Source organism: Chenopodium album, chromosome 27, assembly GCF_948465745.1.
Source record: "Chenopodium album chromosome 27, dcCheAlbu1.1, whole genome shotgun sequence".
Classification (NCBI taxonomy): Eukaryota; Viridiplantae; Streptophyta; class Magnoliopsida; order Caryophyllales; family Amaranthaceae; genus Chenopodium; species Chenopodium album.
Window position 1 is genome coordinate 17,729,748 of NC_137860.1, and position 23,414 is coordinate 17,753,161.

Below are 23,414 nucleotides of genomic sequence, written 5' to 3' on the forward strand. Positions count from 1 at the left end.
GATGATGTGAAGTTCAGGGATTTGACAAACGCATTGTCAAGGGATTGGTGTGAATGAGAGTATTCGATTATTCTTGTGTTGAACTTATTTATGCTTTGCTATTTCGTTTATGTTTTGGACTTTGATTATTGGTTTGGTTTTAAATAAGGGCTTTATGGTTCCAATTTGTAAGCTTTGACTTATTCGTTTTCTAAACTGTGTTATTTTAAAGACTTATGTTTGGTTTTCCGCTGCAATATATACTTTGATAAAGCCTTAACGTTTTAACACGTGGCGATAACATGTCAATAGTTCTCCACTATTTTATTTAAAGTGGTTTGGTGAAGGAAATTATTGGGGTGTTACATCCATAGCCCTCACATATTTCTCAGCAAAGTCACACAGTCCGGTATTTCTGTCGAAAAATTCATCAAAAAAATTATGAATATTTTCTGACATCAGGGTGGTCTTCATTCCAGCCCAAAACATGTGCTTCATGGCGGCTGGTATCCACATTTCCCACTCTGAATACAAAACAGCAAGCCACAAGTTACTCTCCAAGTTATAGGTGGCTATAAACTCCTTCCATCTTAACTCAAATTCATCCATACTCAAACTATCATAAATGATATTTTTGAGCACCTCTTTGAAATCTGTATACCCTTTACACTTCCCTAACTTAGAACCAAATTTGTCAGTGATATACCAAAGACACCATCTATGCCTAGTCTCCGGCATAACAGCCTTCAATGCTTTTCGAATGGCTGGGTCTTGATTTGTCAGAATAGCCATGGGAGGAATTCCCCCAACTGCATCTAACCAGGTTGAAAAGACCCACCTATTTTAACAAATAAAACACTTACACATATTAATATCAACAAGTAACATATATTTGAAGGAGTTATGTCTTCGATAAGTGCAATTACTAGATATATCAAAGGATCACAGTTATGGAGATAATAAGTTCATACTATAAGGTTGCCAATGTCTATTGCTAGATATGACAATTGGTCTTTGGGCTTGTCAAATTGTCCAAAGCCTTATAGGATGGATCCTACAAGGTCACACACTAGAGTATTGGGTTAAACAAGTTGGAGGCCCATTATTGGGCCTCATGAGTATATGTGTAGACACCCATTTGTGTCTCCCCAAAACCAAACCCAGTGATGAATGCCTTGCACGTTGTGTTATTATCGAATTAGGTGAAAGTGATTTGAAAGCCAAGTGTTGTGGTTTAGTTTTAATTAAATTCTTTTCTCTCTGTTTTTGAAAATGACTTTATTTATTTGAAAATAGCCGAACCAGTTTAGTTTGGTCCATAATTAAGGTCCAATAATAGTATAGATGGATGGGACTCGAAGAGACCTTTCTAACGATATATTATAAGCCCAATTCCGATGAATATTGAGGAAGTTATGACCAAAACACTAAATTGGGCCCGGTTAAGTATTTTAATACGGCCCAATGATCTAGAGGAGGGCCCAATATTAATTATTATTCCTAAAATTATTAGGATTAATTATAGTTTTCTAGAAGTTTCTAGAAAGTTCCTTTTAATTCTAATATTGTTAGATTTAATGATTAATTATTTTAAAATAGATTTTAATTTGGAATAAAATATTGTTTTGTTATCTTAAAAATATATATTTTATCTTCTGTACGGATTCCGTAGATCAAGTTGATTAAATATCAGATTCCGCGTGAAGAAAAACGCGCTAATACAGGCTGTCGCCAAACGACAAGTCAGTCGCCACGCGACAGACTCCGTCGCCGTGCGACAGACCCTATCGCCTCGCGACAGACATTGTCGCGTCGCGACAGAGTTGATTCCTGGCAACAGCGTGGAGTTTTATTCCTTATCAAACTCTATGATTTTCCGGACTATTTTCATTATAAATAGAGTCCGAATTCCTGTTTTCAGAATCATCAATTCTCATTGAATTCTTCCTTAATTCTCTCTTTTCTCTCTTGAGCAATATATGCTTTCTTTCTCCCTCTCTTTTTTCTAAACTAGCTTTTTACAAACAATATTCCGCATTCACAAGACTTAGAGTCATCTAGCCAAGTTCGAAGTTGCCTTCGCCCTAGACGTGCAAGGTTTGATAATTTCTGAGGGTTTGGTCCAAAACTAGTCTAAACTTTATTTAATTTGATTTCAATTTAATTATTTAATTGTTCTTTATTGATTTTCATTGAAGTTTACTAACTTGTGTGTTTTGTTATTAGAAAGAGGTACGAGGCTTCAAAGTAAGTAGATTAGCTTACTCCCTATTTCTTTCACAATGTAGATTGCATGCTTATTATTGTTTAATATTCCTAGTATATGTTAGGATGCTTTTAATGCTTTCTAGTATCATGTTTAGGGTGCCTCCAATCTTTTCTAATATTAGTATCATGTTAGTACCATGTTAGGTTTAAAGCTTTGATCTTTATTGTTTAGTGACATGCTAGGGTTGTTATTAATCTTGTTAGTATCATGCCTAGAATCTTGCTATTATTATTAAGCTTTATTATGCCTTATCATGTTATTATCATCGTTATTATTATTTATTGTTTATTATTATGTTGCTTGATTATTTTATTGTTATTGCTCGGTCACACCTTTTATGATTGTTAAAGGGAATTTGTACTTGGAATCACGCTTAATAAGATAATTAATAATTTTGTTTAGGCTAATGTGATTTTAACTCAAGTGATCGCCAATAATAGTATTATTTGTGCATTAATATTCAACCAACATAGATAAACAGGGTAGGTTTAATATAATGTTTGTATGTTATTCGAAAAACGCACATGAATACGAGCAGAACAAAGTAGAGGCCTATTTTATAGGGCGGGTCCTTTCTTTTGTAGATTGGATTCGTACCCTCATCCTCGGACCCTATTTGGTTCAAGACCTTATGGAGTAGTTGATGGTCCTTTTGGATTGTCTTTTGGGTTTACAAGTTCCTAAAACTTGTTGGCGACTCTTTTTGCTCTTTGTCTTTCCCTTTGGAACGCCACCGTACTTTAGTGTATGATCACAGTGGGGTTCAAGTTTGGGGTTATCATAATGCTTGAAATATTCCCTACAGTTTTTGGCGACTCCACTGGGGAGGATTTCTATTTATATTCCTGAAATCTATTTAATTTTGGCAATTATTTAGAATGAGCGGATGAGACTCGAAAAATTCTAAGTATTTCATGTGCGCGATTTGATTAACATTATTGTCATATGCATTAAAAGGTCCTCATGGGAGCACCCCATGAGTCAATCCATAGGAATTTTTCACGTAGGAAATTTGGGAAATATCTTTCATGACTAGAATCGAAAAGATGATGCGAAATCTGGAAAATTCGAAGAACACAAAAACTTGCCAAGGCATGTAGGAACTAGCGTCTAGAAAACAGGGCTTGTCGCCCGTAAAAAGTTTCTGTCGCCTGGCGACAGAGGCTTTTTTGCGGCGACAGTCCCTGTAGTCTGGCGCCAAGTTCTTCCAATACCGAGCCAGGGGTCTGCCTTCTTGCTTTGACCATTTCTAGTGTTGTTGGCTCGATTTTGCTTATTGATTGAGTTATTTTCTCACTTTTCTGAACCCATATGTGTTCTACATATGGATATAACCCTCTGGGGGTTCCTGCTTCACCTGCCCAATGGAATATTCCACTACCATGTGCAAAGTTCAGATTTGGGTACGTGTAATGTTTGTGAATCCACCAAACCGTGGCGTCGAGTTCGATTTCATCACGAACTCGCGAAATCCTGTCCATTCGCTCCAACCCTCCTGGTAGGCTTGTGTGCAATGCATATGGATTCTTAACCATGGACCTTTTTGACTTAACCTATATCCTTGAACTTTAGAGAACTAGAGCCATGGTTAGGTTGCAAACTCATCATATTGTGACTATGTGAACTACTTGTCTACCTTGTTTGTATATATTATATATGTGTTAACCGTTTGTTTGACTTGTGTTTTAAAGACTAAATAAATTGACTAATGACTAAAAGGACTTTGTCTAATTAATTAATTAATTTTGAATTAATTAAAGGCTAATATATTAATCAATTCGACTTAGTACGACTTTAGGCATGTCCATTTAAAGTAAAATTACTGGAAACAGTCCAGATTAATGTTCCAGCAATGGCGCAGGAATTTGGATTGTGGCGCTGCAGTCTAGTGTCTGTCGCCTGGCGACAGTTTTGTCGTTTGGCGACAGGCTCTAAACAGTGGCGACAGTCCTGTTGTTTTAGCGACAGTCCAGTTTTCTTGCTCGAGTCACCACGACGAGGCTAATTAACAGTCTACTAGTCGGATTAATCAGTTTGTTAATATTTCAAACCATGTTTAAGTCTTTAATTGAGTTTAGGCACTTAAAAGTCCCATGGTCATACACTAGTAGTCAAAACATGTCACTCACATACACATAAAGCACACACATAACATGTTTGTCACATTATGACCATGTCTAGAGAGTCCTGAATGCGTGTCTTCCGTCATTTTTTTTGGGGGGGTAAGTCGGATATTAATCCTCCAATTTTCAATTTCCCTTAAAATATATACCCCATTTTATACCCCATTTTTTTTTTCTTTCAATCTTTTGAACATAAAGTCAAGTTAATTAGAGTCAAATATTAAAACAAATATGGTTTAAATTACAGCGTGTGTCAAGAAAGGAAGGGCGTTTAATCAAGGACAACACTTTTGTTCAAGTTTTACTTTTTGAGAAACCAATCGGTAGGAAAAAGAAAGCTAAGAAGGCAATGGCTAGTCAAGAAGAACTTAATGAAGTCAAGGGACAGGTAGCCAACTTGGCTGAGATGTTGCAAAACCTATCGCTGCAAATAAGTAATCCTGAAAAACAAAAACAAATGGACCTAATCCAAGAAAGCTTGGGCAAACTGTCCAACGACTTCAGATTTCAAGAGATTAGCTCCCAAGGGGTCTCGGTGGATAAGGACCTTCTTCCACAAAAGTTCAATCCCAATGACATCCCTAAGTTCAAGGCTATGGATAATCCTTATTTTCATTTAAGAGCTTTTGAAACTGTAATGAGTATTAAGGGGATAGATAGAAAAGCATTTCATTCTGTATTTTCATTATCCTTAGAAGCTGTATGACAAATGTGGTACTTTTCACTTGATAAAGAAAAGACCTCTAGTTGGGAATCTATTGTGAGCGTTTTCATTGAAAGGTATAAATGCAATATACAAGTTGAAACCGATCATAGAGAATTAGAAATGCTAAAACAAAAAGAAAATGAGGGTTTCACCTCCTTCTTCAATAAATGGAGGGAAACTACTGCAAAAATGGTTGAAGTGCCTAGAGAAAAGGAATCCGTGAGGATGTTCATTAAGAACCTTCAAGAAAAATACTCTAAGCACCTTAAATACCAAAGCAACTTAAACACTTTCAAAGCTGTATATGATATTGGAATTAATATTGAAGATGACCTTGCTAAACAGAAAGTTGCTAATAACAACTCAAGTAGTGGCTGGAAAAATAAGAAGAACGACAATCCTTCTTCATCCAAATCTACCCACTCAAATAATGTTAGCACTTTTCCTCTTAATGAAGTATTGGCAATGAATAATAATCAAGGACAAAAGAAACCATTTAGGAAGAATTATACTCCTATTGGTATGAGTTATGACACCGCATTTGATCGCTTACATGCAAAAGGTCTTATAACTCCTATTGGACCATTTGGGGACCCACCTGTCGAAAGGAGAACGGCTAGCTGGAACCCAAATGCACATTGCAAATATCACCAAGGTAGGGGTCATCCTACAGAAAATTGTTGGAGGCTAAAGGAAGCTATTCAAGACTTGATCGATAGTAACAAGCTCCCATTACCTCCTGCAAGTAAGAAGCCAAGTATCAATACCGCACCGCTATCAGATTCTATGGCTATTTCCGACGAAGAAAACCAAGAGGATCCATCTAGCCTCATAGAGCATATCGAGACCATTGAAGAAGAAGTCTTCGAAGATGCTCTCGAATTCCCTGGTCAGGAACATGCAACTAAGCAAGAAGTATTGGCATTGACATTAGTATTGTCGGAATTGAAAAAGCTAATCTCACAAACCTTTGAGGCTATAAAAGAGAAAAAGAATTACTTAAAAGTAAACCCCCACTTAAACAAAAGAAACCTTTTTCTCTCCAAGTAATTGACACTCCCAAAAAGAATAACAGGAAATATACTCCAATTGGGACATCATACACAAATATATTCAAGATGCTCTTCGAGAATGGAAAAATTCAACCTCTCGAACCAAGACCATTTGAATCACTGAAAAGAACAGACAAATACTATTGTGCATATCATCAATCAGGGGGACATACAATAGAGCAATGCTTCAAGTTTAAGGATTTGGTTCAACGTTTGATTGATGAGAAGAAATTAGTTCAACTACCACAAGATGCCATGATTAATGGAGTATGGGACAGTGATGATGAGGATGTTTACCTTAAAGACATTGAAGAAACTCCTCCATCAACAATATACCCAGTAAGTGACATTTGGGACGAGGAGGATTCGCCCATAGATGTCCTCACTAGATCCGGGAGAATACAACCTCCCATTTTAACACAACCCATACCTTCTATTCAGCAAATTCCCGTGCCTATTATAGAAGACAACGATGTTGTCAAACAGTTAAAAAAGACTAAAGTGGAAATGAATGTATGGAAACTCTTAGCCACATCTCGAGAACATAGAGTTGCAGTCATGGATGCGCTGGCTAAAGTAGGCATAGATTCGGACACCACTCCTGAGGGACTTGCTAACTTCCTCACGAGTGACCTCCCAAGTCCAATTAATTTAGTCACTTTTTCGGATAAAGATCTACCACCGGAAGGTGACGAACACAATAAAGCTCTAAACCTTACAGTCATATGCAAAAGAATGAACGTCCCTATGACTCTTGTGGATAACGGTTCAGCAATTAATGTGTGCCCACTTAGAACCGCAAGAATGTTGGGAATAAGAGATGAAGATTTATCCCCGTCAACCCAGGGCATAAGAGCTTATGATAATTCGCGTCGTCAAGCACTAGGGACAATTACCATGAATATAACGGCGGGCGCAATTGAGCATGCCACTACATTTCAAGTAGTAGATATCAAGGCATCTTTTAACTTGCTATTGGGACGCCCTTGGCTTCATGATTTAAAGGCCGTCCCTTCGTCTCTTCATCAACAAGTAAAGGCTATAGTTGGAGGCATTCCAATTACCATTGATGCTTCATCTATGAGGATCAAAACAGTAGAAAATCCACTAATTAATGTGGAACACGATGAAAATGATGAAGATTTGTGGGGCTTTAGCGAAGAGGTCTCCTTAATAGAGGAAGATGAAAGGACCCCTCTTCATTATGACCTCCACTCAAACATGACAACAAATGCTATCCTAAGAAAGCAAGGACACTTTCCTGGAATGACTCTAGGAAAGAAGAAAGGAATAGCTAAACACATGGGCTTACCTGGCCTCCCTAAATTGGATACTTTCGGACTTGGTTTTGAACCAACTCGCGAAGACCATAAACGGGCCCAGGAAAAATCGAGAGCACGAAGAAATGCCCGCACAAAAAAAAAGGAAATACTCATGGATCTATATCCTCTCACCTTAAATGGACAATTTATAAGAGAAGGAGAGGACTACCCTTGTCATGAATTTCCTGAACCCTTTGTCGTGAATGGTATAAGGCAGCCTGGGTTCGAAATCTTTTTGGATTGTTACTTCCTAGACGAGATCTCAGCTCCAATCTATAAGGAAAAGGCACCTCCTTGTTTTGACTTTAATGTCATGGGACTCCTCTTTGGAAGGGAAAGGAATGAATCAAGATACACAGAGGATGATTCTTCACTTATCCAAGCGGTTCTCCAAAGTGAAAATTTTGACCCCTCCGAACTTATCAATCCAATAGAAGATCAAGAGTGTGGATGGCGCAAGACGGTGAAGATAATCACTACGAATGGAAAGAAGATTTCAGTAACTACAAGACAAGGACCAATGTTCGAAGGATCGTCTGAGTCAGAGTCGGAATTAGAGTCTTCCCCTATCGAGTCTTCTAAGTCTTTAGTTGTAGCACCCTCATCTTCTATTTCTACTCCTAGGATAGTTAGCAATCAAGTCCCGACGGACATTTCTTTGTTTGATGTAATGATTTCTGAATTTAATAATATGTCTTCTTCCCCGTATTTCTCTTGTTTTTCTTTATCTAAAGATGACGAGCATTGCTTAACTAATGATGAAAATGATAAAGAAATAATTAAAGCAATGGAAACACTTGAAAATAAGACACCAATAACTGAAGATACAGAAACGGTTGATATCTCAAAAGATCCAACCATTAAAAGAGAAGTTAAAATCGGGCTAACACTAAACAAAGAAGAAAGAACCGATTTAATTAATCTACTTAAAGAATTTATCGATGTATTTGCTTGGTCATATGAAGATATGCCAGGCATTAATAGAGAAATAGCTCAACACACCATACCATTAATTCCAGGAATGAAACCTGTAAAACAAAAGTTACGTCGAATGAAACCCGACGTGGCCCTTAAGATAAAAGAAGAAGTACAAAAACAAATAACTGCAGGTTTTATCAGGGTATCCAAATACCCCGAATGGGTTGCCAATGTTGTCCCGGTTCCGAAAAAAGATGGTAGAGTTCGAATGTGTGTCGACTATCGAGATTTAAATAAGGCAAGTCCAAAGGACGACTTCCCTTTACCACACATCGATATTTTGGTAGATAATACAGCGAACTATGCACTTCTCTCGTTTATGGATGGGTACGCAGGATACAATCAAATCCTCATGGCCGAAGAAGATATGGAGAAGACAACATTCATAACACCTTGGGGTACTTATTGCTACACGGTAATGCCATTCGGGTTAAAAAACGCGGGTGCTACTTACCAACGAGCAGCAACTGCCCTACTCCATGATATGATGAATAAAGAAGTGGAGGTCTATGTGGATGACATGATTGTAAAATCAAATGACCGCCAAGGACACCTAATAGCCTTAAAGAAGTTCTTTGAAAGATTAAGAAAATACAACATTAGATTAAACCCCTCCAAATGTGCTTTTGGAGTTACCTCAGGGAAACTCTTGGGATATGTCATAAGCTCTAGAGGAATAGAGATAGATCCCACCAAAATTAAAGCAATCATGTCCATGCCACCGCCCAAAACCGAAAAGCAAATTCGAGGATTTATTGGCCAGTTGCAATACATAAGTAGATTCATATCCAAATTAACCACGATATGCGAACCAATATTCAAAAAGCTTAAGAAAAATGTACCAATCATATGGGACGATGAGTGTCAAAAAGCCTTTGAGAAGATCAAAGCCTATCTCTCGAATCCTCCCGTATTAGCTCCAGCACTCCCCGGAATACCTTTAAGCCTATACTTAACTGTCACAAAGGAAACAATGGGAGCTATGCTTGCACAAGAGGTAGAAAGCAAAGAAAATGCTATTTACTACTTAAGTAAGAAAATGCTCGAGTACGAAACACGCTACACACCATTGGAAAAGCTGTGTCTCGCGTTGGTGTGGGCCACAACTAAATTTAGACATTACATGCTCGTGCATACCGTTTACGTAGTCTCACGAATGGATCCCCTTAAATATCTATTCGAAAGATCTACGCTTAACAGGCGTATCTCAAGATGGATAGTAAATTTGGCCTAGTTCGATATAAGGTTTATGCCTCAAAAAGCAATTAAAGGATCAGTCGTCTCGGATTTTCTAGCAGATTTCCCAATAGAAGATTCAACACCCTTAGAAGAGAATGAATTCCCAGATGAAAGTTTAATGATGACAGAGGATGATACATGGACTCTATATTTTGATGGAGCCTCAAACCAAAAGGGATGCGGCGTAGGAGTCTTGTTAGTATCACCAAAAGAAGAACATGTCCCTATATCCATCAAATTAGATTTCGACGTCACCAACAACGCAGCCGAATATGAAGCATGTGTGGTAGGCCTCGAAACCGCTTTAGCCTTAGGCGTAAAGAAACTCCGGATATTTGGAGATTCCTCCCTAATTATTAATCAAATTTCCAAAAGATGGAAGGTTAGGAGTGAAAGCTTAGCTCCTTACCAAACGTATTTGGAAACTCTCACCGATCAATTGGAAAAAGTGGAATACACTTACCTACCTAGAGAAGAAAACCAATTCGCCGATGCCTTGGCAAGACTAGCCTCAATGGTTAGAATACCTAAGGAAATTGAACATATGCCTTTAACCATAGAAAAAAGGCACAAACCAGCATATATCCAAGCTATAGAAGATGACGAAGTAATTCAAGAAGAGGAGCCAGAGGAGGAACCATGGTTCATAGATATACTAAATTATGTCACCAAAGGGGAATATCCTCCTCATGCTGACAAAAGAGCGAAAAGAGCATTAAGACTTTTAGCTTCCCAGTTTGTACTCATAGGAAATGAACTACACAAAAGGGTACCTAAGGGTCGAGCTCTATTATGTGTAGGCAAAAAAGATGCTCAAAGAGCTATGAGAGTAATCCATGAAGGTATATGCGGAACACATGTTAACGGCAAAATGCTAGTCCAAAAGATAATGCGAGAAGGATATTACTGGACTACCATGAACAAAGATTGTCATCAATATGTAAAAAGATGCCCAAAATGTCAAATTTACGCAAATTTGCAACATATCCCACCACCTCTTCTCTACACCTACACTTCACCATGGCCTTTCTCTACATGGGGAATAGACATAATTGGAAAGATTACACCTCCCGGAACAGGAGGTCATGAATACATCTTAGTTGCAATAGATTACTTCACAAAGTGGGTGGAAGCACAATCATATGCCAAACTCACCGCCAAACATGTAGCACTCTTTATCGAAAGAAACATAATTTGTCGATACGGAGTCCCACATGAAATGATAAGTGACAATGGAACTCACTTTCAAGCAGAATGTGAAGAATTGCTACAAAAGTATGGTATTCAACATCACCATTCTTCCCCTTATAGACCTCAAGCAAATGGAGCAGTTGAGGCCGCTAATAAAAATTTGAAAACAATCATTGAAAAGATGACTAAAAATTATAAGGATTTGCCTGACAAACTTCACTTGGCACTGTGGGGTTATCGCACGTCAATCCGAACGTCAACAGGAAATACGCCATTCAACTTAGTATATGGAATGGATGCCGTACAACCTGTAGAGTTAGAAATACCTTCTTTACGCATTGCGTTAGAAAGTAAACTCGATGAAGTTGAATGGACTAGAGCACGATATGAAGAGTTAATCCTACTCGATGAAAAACGACTAGAGGCTCTACATCATACCCAATGTTATCAAACCCGCATGGCTAGGCATTTCAATAAAAAGGTCAAGACTAGAAATATCAAGGTTGGGGACTTGTTATTAAAAGCATTAAGAAAAAACGTTTTAGATCCAAGAGGCAAATTCCGGCCTAATTGGTCTGGACCATATATTGTCAACACAATCCTGTCAGGAGGAGCAGCTAAATTAACTGATATGGATGGCAATGAATTTTCAAACATGACAAACCTTGACCAACTTAAGAAATACTACCCATAAGTACTTGAGTGAAACACTCAAGAGAGCTACGTTTGGCCTGATTCCTTAAGTAAAGGATATGTAGGCAACCCATACAGGGTGCGGCCACTTTAATCTCTTTAAATTCAGTATCCCCGAAGCAAAAAATGCATGTCCGCAAAATTTCAAGATCGGCGCCAGAAAATAGACTCTGTCGCCAGACGACAATTTTGTCGCCAGGCGACAGAGCCAAATCGTCAGCGACAGTGCATCAGATAGCAGCGCCAGTTTTCTGCGAGTGTCTAGACAAGTTTCACATATTCTGGAAATTTATTCGACTTCCGTACTCGAATTAATTCTCCGAAAAATAAATGTTGTAATTGTTTTCATTGCTTTAATTGAAAGTTAATTAAAATAAAAGCTGAAATTTTATTAATTAATAAAGAAAGTACATTATTGATAAAATAAAAGCTGAAAAATTAACTAAAACAAATTAACTTTGTCTAATAAATCAAAGGAAAGGCAATGCTCTAATCTTTTTTCTCTTTCTTGATTTTTTTCCAATTTGTGTCTTCATTCTCCTCCTCTTGATCCATAACCTTTGCTAGGAGACAACCATTAGAAAATCTACACTCTATTTTAGTATAGATAGTTTCTCCCTTCGCTAGGATTCCATGTTTCTTCTCTACCCAAGCTTCCTTCTTAGTAGAGTCGACTTTTCTTTTTCCTTGATTTTTCTTAGAACTCTTCTTTCTAGGCATAATAGGAGTCTTGAATTCAATTCTTTCCCCTAGACGTTCTTTAGCAGGGACCTTTTTGTCACCTAGACAATCCTTCACATTGGTCTTCTCAATTTTGACTTGAGATTTTTGGAATCTTCCATCAAGCCATTGCTTCACTTTATTTGACAAGCAAGGTGGTTCCTTATGGGTAATCACCTCCCATAGGGGCCTACCACTCAAGTATCCATCAAAGCGCTCAATCTCTTGTGACACAGGAAATTCGTAAGGACGGCGGAGATTTCCTGTATGGATAGTTTGTGCAAGACCATATTGTCTCATAACTCTACAAGGAAAATAAAAAGTTAATCTCGACAAGCTCGGGAGACGACAATATGCTTGGTTACTACAACCAATCATCGCCTCAATCTTCCACCAAGGAACAATCCAGTTTATGGTAAAGTCACCGGCAGCGAACACCTTGCTCCACTCACGGCGACCTATTTTCAAAAATCGTTTCTTTCGCCGGACTATGCAATTTGGTACATATGTGTATATATCGTCAGGAGGATTAATAAGCTTCAACCTCTCCATGAGCCATATCTGCAAAATATGTATTACAGTGTAAAATAATATTCTGTAGTTCTTGGTAAATTAATAATAGCATTATTTTATACCTATAATAAAATTGGAGAACCTCTTAAAGGTGCTCTTGAATTCTTTCTTAGTGCATCTAACCATAGCATAGTCTCTCCAACAATTAGTGGCATTAGATTTCTCCCAGATTCAACTTGTTCTATAACAGATATAATCATTGATTGGCCTTCATTATCATTACCACTAACTAAGAGCAATTGGTTAAATAAGCAATAAAGAAAAGCCCTTCTCTTATAGACACGGAAATCGGGATTGGGATTATCATAAAAATAATGTGCAAATTCTGTCAAATCAACTATGTTACCATGCACTATATGTTTTAAAGTCGTACCCCTCAAATCAAAAAAGTGTTCAAAATCCTTATAATAATATTCATTGATTCTAGGCATTACCGCAAGATCTGTGGAATAATAACCTATAATGGCTCCAAATTCTTCCGGTAAAGGACATATTTCATCATGAAAAAATCTAAAACAATGAGTATCGATATCCCAATAGTCTATGGCAGAATAAATAAAGTCAATATTGATGGGAAGGAGAACGGTAGGTCGTTGGGCTACCACCCCACCCTATCAAACAAAATTTGTAACTTAACAAACCCCTATTTAGCGTAGTGGTAAGTCAAGGTCGAACCCAAGGGAATGGAGATCAAATGCACGATGCCTAAATCAAGCTATTTCGAAGTCAAGAAGGGGTTTATGGTAGAAACTAAGGCTAAACTAGGCGATGCAAAAGCTTATATGAAATCAATCTAAAGACACTAGGGCAATGGATCCACATGCAATTGTAATGGAAACGGTAATTTGGGAGGTCAAACCGACTAAGTCAAGTGATATGAAGGAAGATCATCATGTATCCAAAAGAGCATACTAAGATGGTTCACCTAGAGGTCTAACTAGCATCAACTACGCTAAACACTACCTAGGGAATGTCACAAAGCACCTCAATCGTGAAATTGCAAGTTTACTAATCAATGGTCCGTATCATAGCAAGCTTACAATGCAATCTAGTGTATTAATCAAAGATGGCCAAACCTCAATTAATTACACACATGCACATGAAATATCAACCAAATTTAATCATATCATCAACTCTATCAATTATCCCCAAATTACACTAATCCATTATTCATACATGCTTCACCATTTCCCTACCTAGGAAACTACTCACTAGCCATAGGAATTAAGATCAAAACTACAACAATCATCAATTTCATCATCAACATAATTGAAATCAAAGATTAAACCAACAATCAATCAAAATCAATCAAAATTCAATCAATAACCAAATCAATCATCAATAACATGGAAAACTAATGAAATCAACTAAAATCAAACTTGTATTGAAATCAAGAAGAAAATCCTTACAAAACTTTGATCTAAAGATCAAATACAATGAGGAATCCTTGAGCAATCACCAAAAATCATGAGTTTCTCTCTCTAAAGTTCTTGAGTTTCTCTCTCTAAAATTCTCCCAAAAACTAACTATCAAATTCAATCTAAAAATTTTTCTTCTAAAAATAGGTAGAAATAACTATATATACAAAGAGGAGGTCGGTAATGACGCCCAAAAATAGACCCTCGTAAGTGCGGGCGCTCGGAGGAGAGAGAATGGTGCGCACGGGACACACCCAGACTGGTGCGCCCGCACGCACCTGGTGTGCGGCCGCAGCCGCACACTCCCTTGGTGCGCCCGCACCTGGCTGGGTCTTTCCCCCTTCTTCTCTTCGTCCTAGCTCAAGCGGTGCACACATCCAGGATGATGATGATGGAGGACAAAGTAGGCAGAAACTTTCTTGAATTACTTGAAGAGTATAAGCCATGAGGGAGGCATAAACAAAGCCTTGAAGCTTGCCCCTTGGATCCACCTTTGACTTGGAGCTTCTTGCACCTTCTTTAGGCATGAAAACAATGAAAACTCGTAGAGAGGAAGCTCAGGAATTCTTGGACAATCAATTACCACCTACAAACAAATGATAAAAAGCAAGTTAAAGAGAAAAATAACAAGTAAACTAGAAAAAAGCATGAAATAGAGAAACTAACTACAAAAAGTATAAAATGAAGAAAACAAGAATAAAACTAAGGAAAACTAAAGAAAAGAGAGATAAAAAGAAATAAAAATCATCCAAAAAGAAATCAAATCAGTGCCATAAATGTCACTCATCAAATTCCCCCAAGCTAAACTTTTGCTCGTCCTCGAGCAAAACAAAGCGAGAAAGAATGAGGATGAACATTTTATTGAAAATGAAAAAGAAAGACTCAAGATAAGAATATACACTAAAACTCATTGTCGTAGGAATCACGGTTGTTTTTAGCTACAACAAGCCCTTTAAACCCCAAAGTCGCCTATGAGGACGAGTGAGGTCTCGTAAGGGTATCCTAAGAGTTTGACCCATAACTCTCCACCAAACATCAATGAGGCAAACCATAAAAAGGAAGGAAAATGAAATAAAAACAAACCTTTGCGAAATGAATCAACATAAAGACTATAATGCAAGTGAATGACAATCTTTCTCAAGTAGTTAAGGTATGCACGTTTCAAGATATCCAAGGTTGATTGAAACATAGGGTATGCTAGGCATAGGAACTAGTTATCACAATTCACTTTCATCCCAAACAATCTTACCGCGTTCTTCCCACTAGTCTCAAATCTCCCCTTAGTGAGTGTCCCAATGATTCCTCGAAGGAACCGGAAAAGAATTATTTTAAGGCTACTCGACAATCTTGACTATGCATCCCCTTTCCTTAGGCAATGACCCATGATGCCCTCCCCCGAATAGTGACTCAACTATCTAGGTCGAAAGGTCTTTCCCAAAGGTTGTAACGTAAGGCATAAAGGGTGAAGGTAGGCTTAAAATTTAAAAATTTGGTGATTTTCCTAAAAAGTGAAGCAAAAGGGTGATCAATCCTTAACACCACAATCAAGAAATTACCAAACAAAAACAACACCCCCAAGCTTACTTGAAGCTATACTCACAAAAATATATACAAAAAGCGTACACGCTTCTCCCCCAAGCTAAAATGGAGCATGTCCTCAATGCTTAGTAGGAGAAAAGAATACATCAAAATATTTTTGAATTGTTCACTTTTTCATTTTTTTTTTTTGTGTTTTTATATTGTATTTGCAAAGTCCTTGCCTTTTGCTAAATTCAGATGGCTTTTCCTAAATGCAAATTATTAGTCCATGCCTTTTGAGAAGTAGGACGACTTTTCCATATATATTTGCCATTATTCACAAAGAGGATGAAATCACAAACTTGCTTTCATAAAAACCAAAATTCCAACTTAACCACCACAAAATTCATCTCAAATGATCATATTGCTTCACAAAAATCAAGAAAATATAGAAATGAAACAAAAGGTCAAAGATCTAAAGAGATGGCTTGAAAAGAAGGGATAAGGCTCAAATGGTTGCAAGAAGGCAAATGTAAACCCAAAAATAAAGAAAATAACAAAATATAGCAAAAATGAAAAATACCACCCCGAAAAATGTGCCTTTGTCCTTCCTAGATAGTTCGGTCTCGTGTTTGAGAATCATACATCAAGCTTTATTAGATTAGGTTTGCATAGTCAAGGATCCACGCCGCTCATACAAGGAATGTTGAAGGCTAGAAAAACAAGTAACCTCACAAGGTTGTGGCAAAAACTCACTAGTGGTGCCAAATCAACTATAGGAAGCAACTACCAACATACCACAAACAAGTATAATCCGGCTTCATGATCCTCCTAGTTCAAACCAACTACCCTAGCATACACTATCCTAGAGTCAACCGAACATAGTCTCAAACCGTGCATACCTTTACAACCTAGGAAGAAAGTCATGCAAAAGACAAGTCCAATGTACAAGGTTCATCCCATAAGAAAAGAAATGAAAAACAATGCCTCAAAATCACATCAAAAATAAAGAGAAAAATAAAGGAAAGTAAGAGAAAAAGTAAAATAAAAGAGAGTAAAAGAAAAGAAACGGAGACATAGAAAAGGAAAACATAGGAGAAAAAGCATGCAAAGGACTAGAAAGCATGTTAAACACATAAAATTCCCAATCGACAAACAAGTGATCGATAGACAACAAAGTCACCGATCCCAAACACATTACGTGTTAACAAGCATCCATCCTCGAACCATTCAACTTCTCCTAAACTAATCCTATCCTATGCAACCAAGGAAAATAAAGAGAAAATAAGAAAGGTCTCACCGGGATTCCAAGCTTAGCAAAAATAAGTGAAGCGATTAGAAACCACCTCGTAGCATGCCATATCCATAAGCTCTTCAAGGAACCAAGTGAGAAAAAGAAATAAAAGAAACTATGAACAAAGAAAATGGTTAGTAACTTCAAAACAAATAAAAGAAAACAACAAATAAAAGGAAACTAAACTAAGCAAGAAGTATATACAACTAAAGGAAAGAAAAGCTAAACTAACCAAAGAATAGAAAGAATAAAAGAAATAAAGCTAAGCAAACAATAAAGTCTAGACTAACTAAAGAACTACTCTAAACTACAAGATTTGGATTTAAGGGATTTGGATATAAGGGATCATCAACAACATGCCAAGCAAAACATCGCCACAAACAACAAACATCCAAGCAAATCGGGCAAACAAGCTAGCTACAAGGAAAGTAGCCTAGAGATGAAGAAAATGAGGAAAACAAACAAGAGGAATGAAAATAAACATGCAAGCAACTAAGATATGTACACAACAACAAAATGGTCACCGAGCAAGTTATTAGTTCCCCCAAGCTAGATAAAAAAATACATCTCAACATCCCAATCAAAACAAAGCAAGCATCAAATATATAAGGGATGGAGGTAAAAAGCATGAGAAGCTAAAGGGAACTAATAACTACTACCATCACCACCACCACTCCCACTTGGCCCGGCCCCATCGGGGTCTCTGTTGCGCTCGGGGTCATCGAAGGGATGAGGGTAAGGCTTCCATCCTCCGGTGTACCCCTCGGGCCACCCATAGTGCCCCTTGAAAAGATCTTGTTGCCAAGGAGCAAGAGGGGTGAAGTTATCGGGCAAAGTGAGTTCAAAGGGGTGGTTGGGATGGACATGGGGGTAGTTAGGATCACCCCTATAGTCACTACCACCCGGAGCTTTGTAATCATAGTTACCATGCTCGTCCGGGTAATAGTGACGCTCGGTGTCGGGGTTAGAAGGCCCCGACCAATAAGGATGCCCAAACGAAGGTAGAGGACCTTGTTGGGGCGGGAAGTACGGATAGTTAACCGGGGGAGTAATGTTCCCACGGTTAACCTCCGCCTCATAAATTTGTTGTTGTTGTATAAACATACCTTGCTGCATCTCTTGAATACCTCTTAGTTGGTCATAGATGGCCCCAAAGTCTTGATCGTACATGCCATCCACGTGGATTTTCAATCCACTCCTTTGCTCACTAAGAGCCCTCAAATCTGCATTGGCGAAAGCATGTTGCCCTTGCTCTTGCTCTTGCTCTTGAGGAGCTTGTTGTTGTGGAGAATAATGTTGTTGTTGTTGATGTTGTTGTTCTTGATGTTGTTGTTCTTCTTCATCATCTTCTTCCTCATCCTCCTCGGAGTCAAAGTTGGGATGCCAGAAGGACTTGGGAACATGCCACACATTGTTGGCAATCCTAGCCAAAGAAGTCAAGCTAGGGTTAGGCAAGTAGCACCAATGCTCGTTGCCCCTAAGCCACTCATATCTCCCTTCGCTAAAGCCCTTGGAGATAAATTGGATTTGACCCAACTGTTGCATATCGAGGTAGATAGAAGCTGCATCCCCGATCTCCTTACAAAATGGGAGATAATCATTGAGGCGAAGGCGAGTCAATAGCCTAGTTACCATACCCCCACATGGGATCTCTCCCGTCCTCCTCTTGCGAAGTTCCAAGCAATATTGGGCAAAGATATAGCCCAAGTTCAACCGGCCCACATACTCCGGGCGGGTAGACAACCAAAGGACCTTGAGCTCTAATTTACTCAACTTCCCCATTTCTTGCTTGGGGAACAAAACATAGCCCAAAAGACGGTGTACAACCCTAAGGCAAGGTTGGTACACCTCTGAGATCTTAGCCCTGTTGGTGATAAACTCATTACCACCGGAGATGTCTTCCCACCATGAATGTTGATCATACTCCGGGAAAATGAAGTGTTCAACGTTGACAATATCCCCATGGGGATCAAAATCTAGAGCGGCGTTGAACTATTCCAATGATTGGTCGAAGATGTGGTTGAACAATTGGAAACGCACCCTATATACCCCTCCTACAGGTACAAGCTCTAAGGTAGCCAAGAACTCCAAAGTAGGCTCCTTATAGGTGCAGTAGGCATCGGTGATGAAAGAACCGAATCTGAGATTTAGAAGCAACGACCGCACATCATTATCAATACCCAACTTCAGCATATCGGGTTGGAAGTAGTGGCGGGTTTGTTTTAGGATTCTTTCATCTTTCAAGTTTTGGTAGAAGGTCTTTTGTTTGTCGGTGAAGTTTTTCTTTTTGGGAAGAGAGGTTGGGGGTCGTGTTTGAGTGGAGGAAGGGTTGGAAGTACTAGGCCTAGAAGATGTACTAGGCCTAGAGGAGGTACTTGGGCGAGGAGGTTCATCGATGCTAACATCGGTTTTCCGCTTCTTGGTGAGTTTCTTGAGGTATTTAGACATTTTGAGAGGCTAAGAAGATCACCAACAACCAACAAGTAGCAAAACCAATGAACCAAGAATACCACACCCAAATTCACCACTTACTACCAAAATCACCAAACTCCAAATTCACACTTCTTTTCAATCAAACCAATTCCAAACCAATCAACAATACCAATAATCCAAGAAAAACTCCTTTTCAACAATCCAAGAACAACCACAAGACCAATACCAGAATCACCATATACTACCAATACTCCAAAAATTCAACTCACAAGATTTCAACCAAAAATGATGAGAATCACTACAAAATCAACAAACAACACAATGTTATGCAAAATCAATCAACAAACATCACCAAATCACAACCAAAATCAAGATCAAGCATCAAAAATCACAAAATCAATACTACACTATTCATGCTCATACAAATTTTTTAATCCATGCAAATTTATGATATAAATGGCAAAATTAAAGCAAGGATTAGTGATTATACCATAAAAGAAGCAAGATTAACCAATTTTGAGCAAGCAATTTGAATCCTCAAAGAAAGCCCCAAATTCGGTCACCAAGAGTAGGAGAGAGAGTGAGTGAAATTTGGGTCAATTTGTGAGGAATTTGTAGTGTAGAAAGCTTTGTGAGTGATTTTAATTGAAATTGGAGTGATTTTGGTGAGGATTTGAGTGATTTTTGATGATGAATGAAGGAGTTAGAGGTGCGCACAAGAGGGTTTGGAGAGAGGAAGTGCGTGAGGAAGATGAAGGAGGTGATGAAATGAGGGGAAAAAGGAGGAGGAAGGAAGATATACCCGTCCAGCCAATGTGCGGCCGCACAGGTATGGTGTGCGCCCGCACACGCAAGCTGTGCGCCCGCACCAGCCTCGTGTGCGGCCGCACAGACCTGTGCGTCTCCCTACCTTCTTTTTTTCCTCGAGAATTTGATACTTACTGCCTATTTTGGTGCGCACATGAATCATGATGGTGATGAGGAACAACATAGGCAGTAGCAAAAATCATTTTCAAAGCCCTCAAAGTTGAAAATTCATGTGCTCACCACAAAAATTCACTAAGTATCGATTTCCTCCAACTTTCAAAACATGAATTTCCTATCTTACCTCTCTAAAATTCTTACCCTTTTACCTCAAATTTCGACTAGAATCGAACAAAATATGATTTGTGCCATGAACACCTTCTATTCATCATGCATACTTGTTGAATTCCAATCCCGCAAAAGGACATCCTAAAAATCCAAACAAGTAGAAAAGTAAAAGAAAAGACAAAGTAATAAAAGAAACAAAAATGAGAAGATTCAAAAATCAAAGAGAAAGGTTAGAAACTCCGGGTTGCCTCCCGGGAAGCGCTTGCTTAAGGTCCTAAGCTCGACCCTTCCTCCTAATCATGGAGGATCAAAGAACACCACCTTCTTCAAGGTAGTTGATAGAGCAAAATCTTCTTCAATTTCGAGCAACTTCTCATCGTTGCTTAATGAAACTTTCACAAAATTCTTTTCAAATTCTTCTTTTTCCTTTCTCAAATTCTTTCTTTTCCTTGCTTTCTTCGAGTCACGGGCCTTTTTCTTCGGCTTGACTTCAACATCTTTAATCATGGAAGCTTTCTCTTCATCTTGAGAATCAAGCTTGAACCAATTTGGAAACTCAATTTCTTTCTCATCCCTTGGCTTTTGAATCACAAATTCCTCTTCACTAACATCATTAAGGCTTGCACAAACATCATCAACAATCTCAAAAACATCGTTAGTAGAAGAATCAATCATGCACATACCATCAATGGAACGAGAAAGACTAGCACATGCTATATCTTGCACACAAGATAAGGACTCATGCATTGGCTTCAACTTAAAACTCTCTTCCAATTTTCCACACCTCAAAGTGATTTGACCTCCTTTGACATTTATTAAAGCTCCCGAGGTGGCTAAGAAAGGCCTCCCTAAAATGATTGGAATATGTTCATCCTCCTCAATCTCTAAAACAACAAAATCCACGGGAAAGACAAACTCTCCAATCCTTAAAGGAACATCATCAATTCTTCCCTTAGGAAGCTTAATAGAACGATCGGCCAATTGAAGTGTTATATTAGATGGTTGAAGCTCACCTAGATCAAGCCTTTTGAAAACCGAAAAGGGCATAATACTCACACTAGCCCCTAGATCACACAAAGCATTCTCAAAAACCATTTTCTTAATTTGACAAGGGATTGAAAAATTCCCCGGATCTTCCATCTTCTTCGGAAGTTCACCATGGATAAGAGCACTAAAACACTTCCCTCCTTCCACCGAACTACCCTCGTCAAAATCTTCCTTCTCCTCTAGTATCTCCTTAAGGAACTTGGAGTACTTAGGCATGTCGGGAATTGGCTCGGTAGAGGGTGTAGAATCATGAACATCCTTAAGAACTTCAAGGAACTTCCCAAATTGCTCATCCATTTTGAATCTCAAATATTTTTGGGGATATGGTAGATCGGGAAATCTCTCTACCTCACTCATCTTTTCAGCAACACACTCTTCTCTTTTCTCAACCTCACAATAAATTTCCTTAGACTCAACCCTCTCCACTTCATTCTCCTTAGCACCACTCTCATCTCTTCCCTCTTTTGAACAAGAAACTCCCTCATCAAAATCATTTCCACCACTTGTGGCAATAGAATATATACACGGGTTTCTTTGGTTCAACACCTTGGGAAGGCAAAGATGAAGGACTAGCAAAATCCTTAATAGTGCTTGCTAATTGGATAATTTGAGTCTCAAGCATCTTATTGTGGGTCATCATCTCATTGAATCTCTTATCACTAACCGCCATATAGGTGTTAATGATCTTGGTTTGATTATCAATCAACTCTTCCAAAGTAGTCCTAGGAGAAGAAGGTTGTGAATAGGAATTTTCACCTTGAGTCTTTGGAACAAAATCGGGTGGGGGACCTCTTTGAGCGTTGTTTTGAAAATTTCCCCTTCCTTGATTGTTCCAATTACCTCTATTTTGATTTGAACCATAACCTTGATTATGGTTACCACCACCATGATTATGGTTTCCATTACCTTGGTTATGATTTACATAACCTTGGTTTTGATTACCATAATTTTGGTTTTGATTACCATAATTTTGGCTTTGATTTTGGCTACTATAACCTTGGTTATGGTTACCACGAGAACCTTGATTCCCTTAGTTCCTATAACCACCATTATGATTATAGTTGTCAAAATTGCCTTGGTTTTGGTAATTCCTATTCCATTGGCCTCTTTGATTATCAAACCTTTGAACATTGTTGTTTGACACAAAATTAACATGTTCACACTCATTGTTGTCAAATTCATCAACACATTCATTGTTGCAATTGCTAGAATCATGGTCATATGATCCACATACATCACAAAACAAACATCCCATAGGCATATTATGTGAAGTAGAAGGAGTTTGAGAGTTAGGAGAAATACCTCTCCCCTTAATTTGGGAGGGAAGACTTGGAGCTTGTGAAGAGGAAGAAACACTCTCCAACTTTGCCTTGATCACCGTCATCTCCTTTCCCAAGTTTGTCATTTGAGAGGAAAGATTGTTGATGGCATTGAGATGGTCCACCGAATACAACGAAGATTGCTTACTTGAAGAATCTCTTTCCCCATCTTGCCAATCTCTATAATAAGTCACCACATCCTCTATTATGTCCACAAATTCTTCTTCGGTTTTGTTCATGATTGGACCACCGGCCCCTCCATCAAGGCATGCCTTGCCTTGAGGAATCAAACCACCGTAGAAGATTTGGATCAATTGATATGTTGGAATTCCGTGGTGAGGACACTCTCTTTGGTACTCCTTGAATCTCTCCCATGCCTCATAAAGACTCTCATTTGGCTTTTGCTTGAATCCTTGAATTAAAGCTCTTGCCTCCGCCGTTTTCTTTT

At 38.4% G+C, this 23,414-nt stretch overlaps 1 protein-coding gene and 1 non-coding gene across 2 annotated transcripts in view; one reads left to right on the forward strand and one right to left on the reverse strand.

The window, feature by feature from the left end:
- Positions 1-330: 330 nt before the first annotated feature.
- Positions 331-23,414, reverse strand: part of LOC145619727 (protein FAR1-RELATED SEQUENCE 4-like) — a 58,455-nt gene continuing 35,371 nt past the window's right edge. The window contains exon 4 of the mRNA XM_081674430.1: positions 331-817. Within this exon, the coding sequence (XP_081530556.1) occupies positions 331-817 (487 nt within the window). The remainder of the gene's footprint in view (positions 818-23,414) is intronic.
- On the forward strand, positions 23,294-23,399 carry LOC145621677 (small nucleolar RNA R71). Its single transcript, XR_014108493.1, has one exon. It is a non-coding gene; the product is annotated as a small nucleolar RNA R71 (small nucleolar RNA).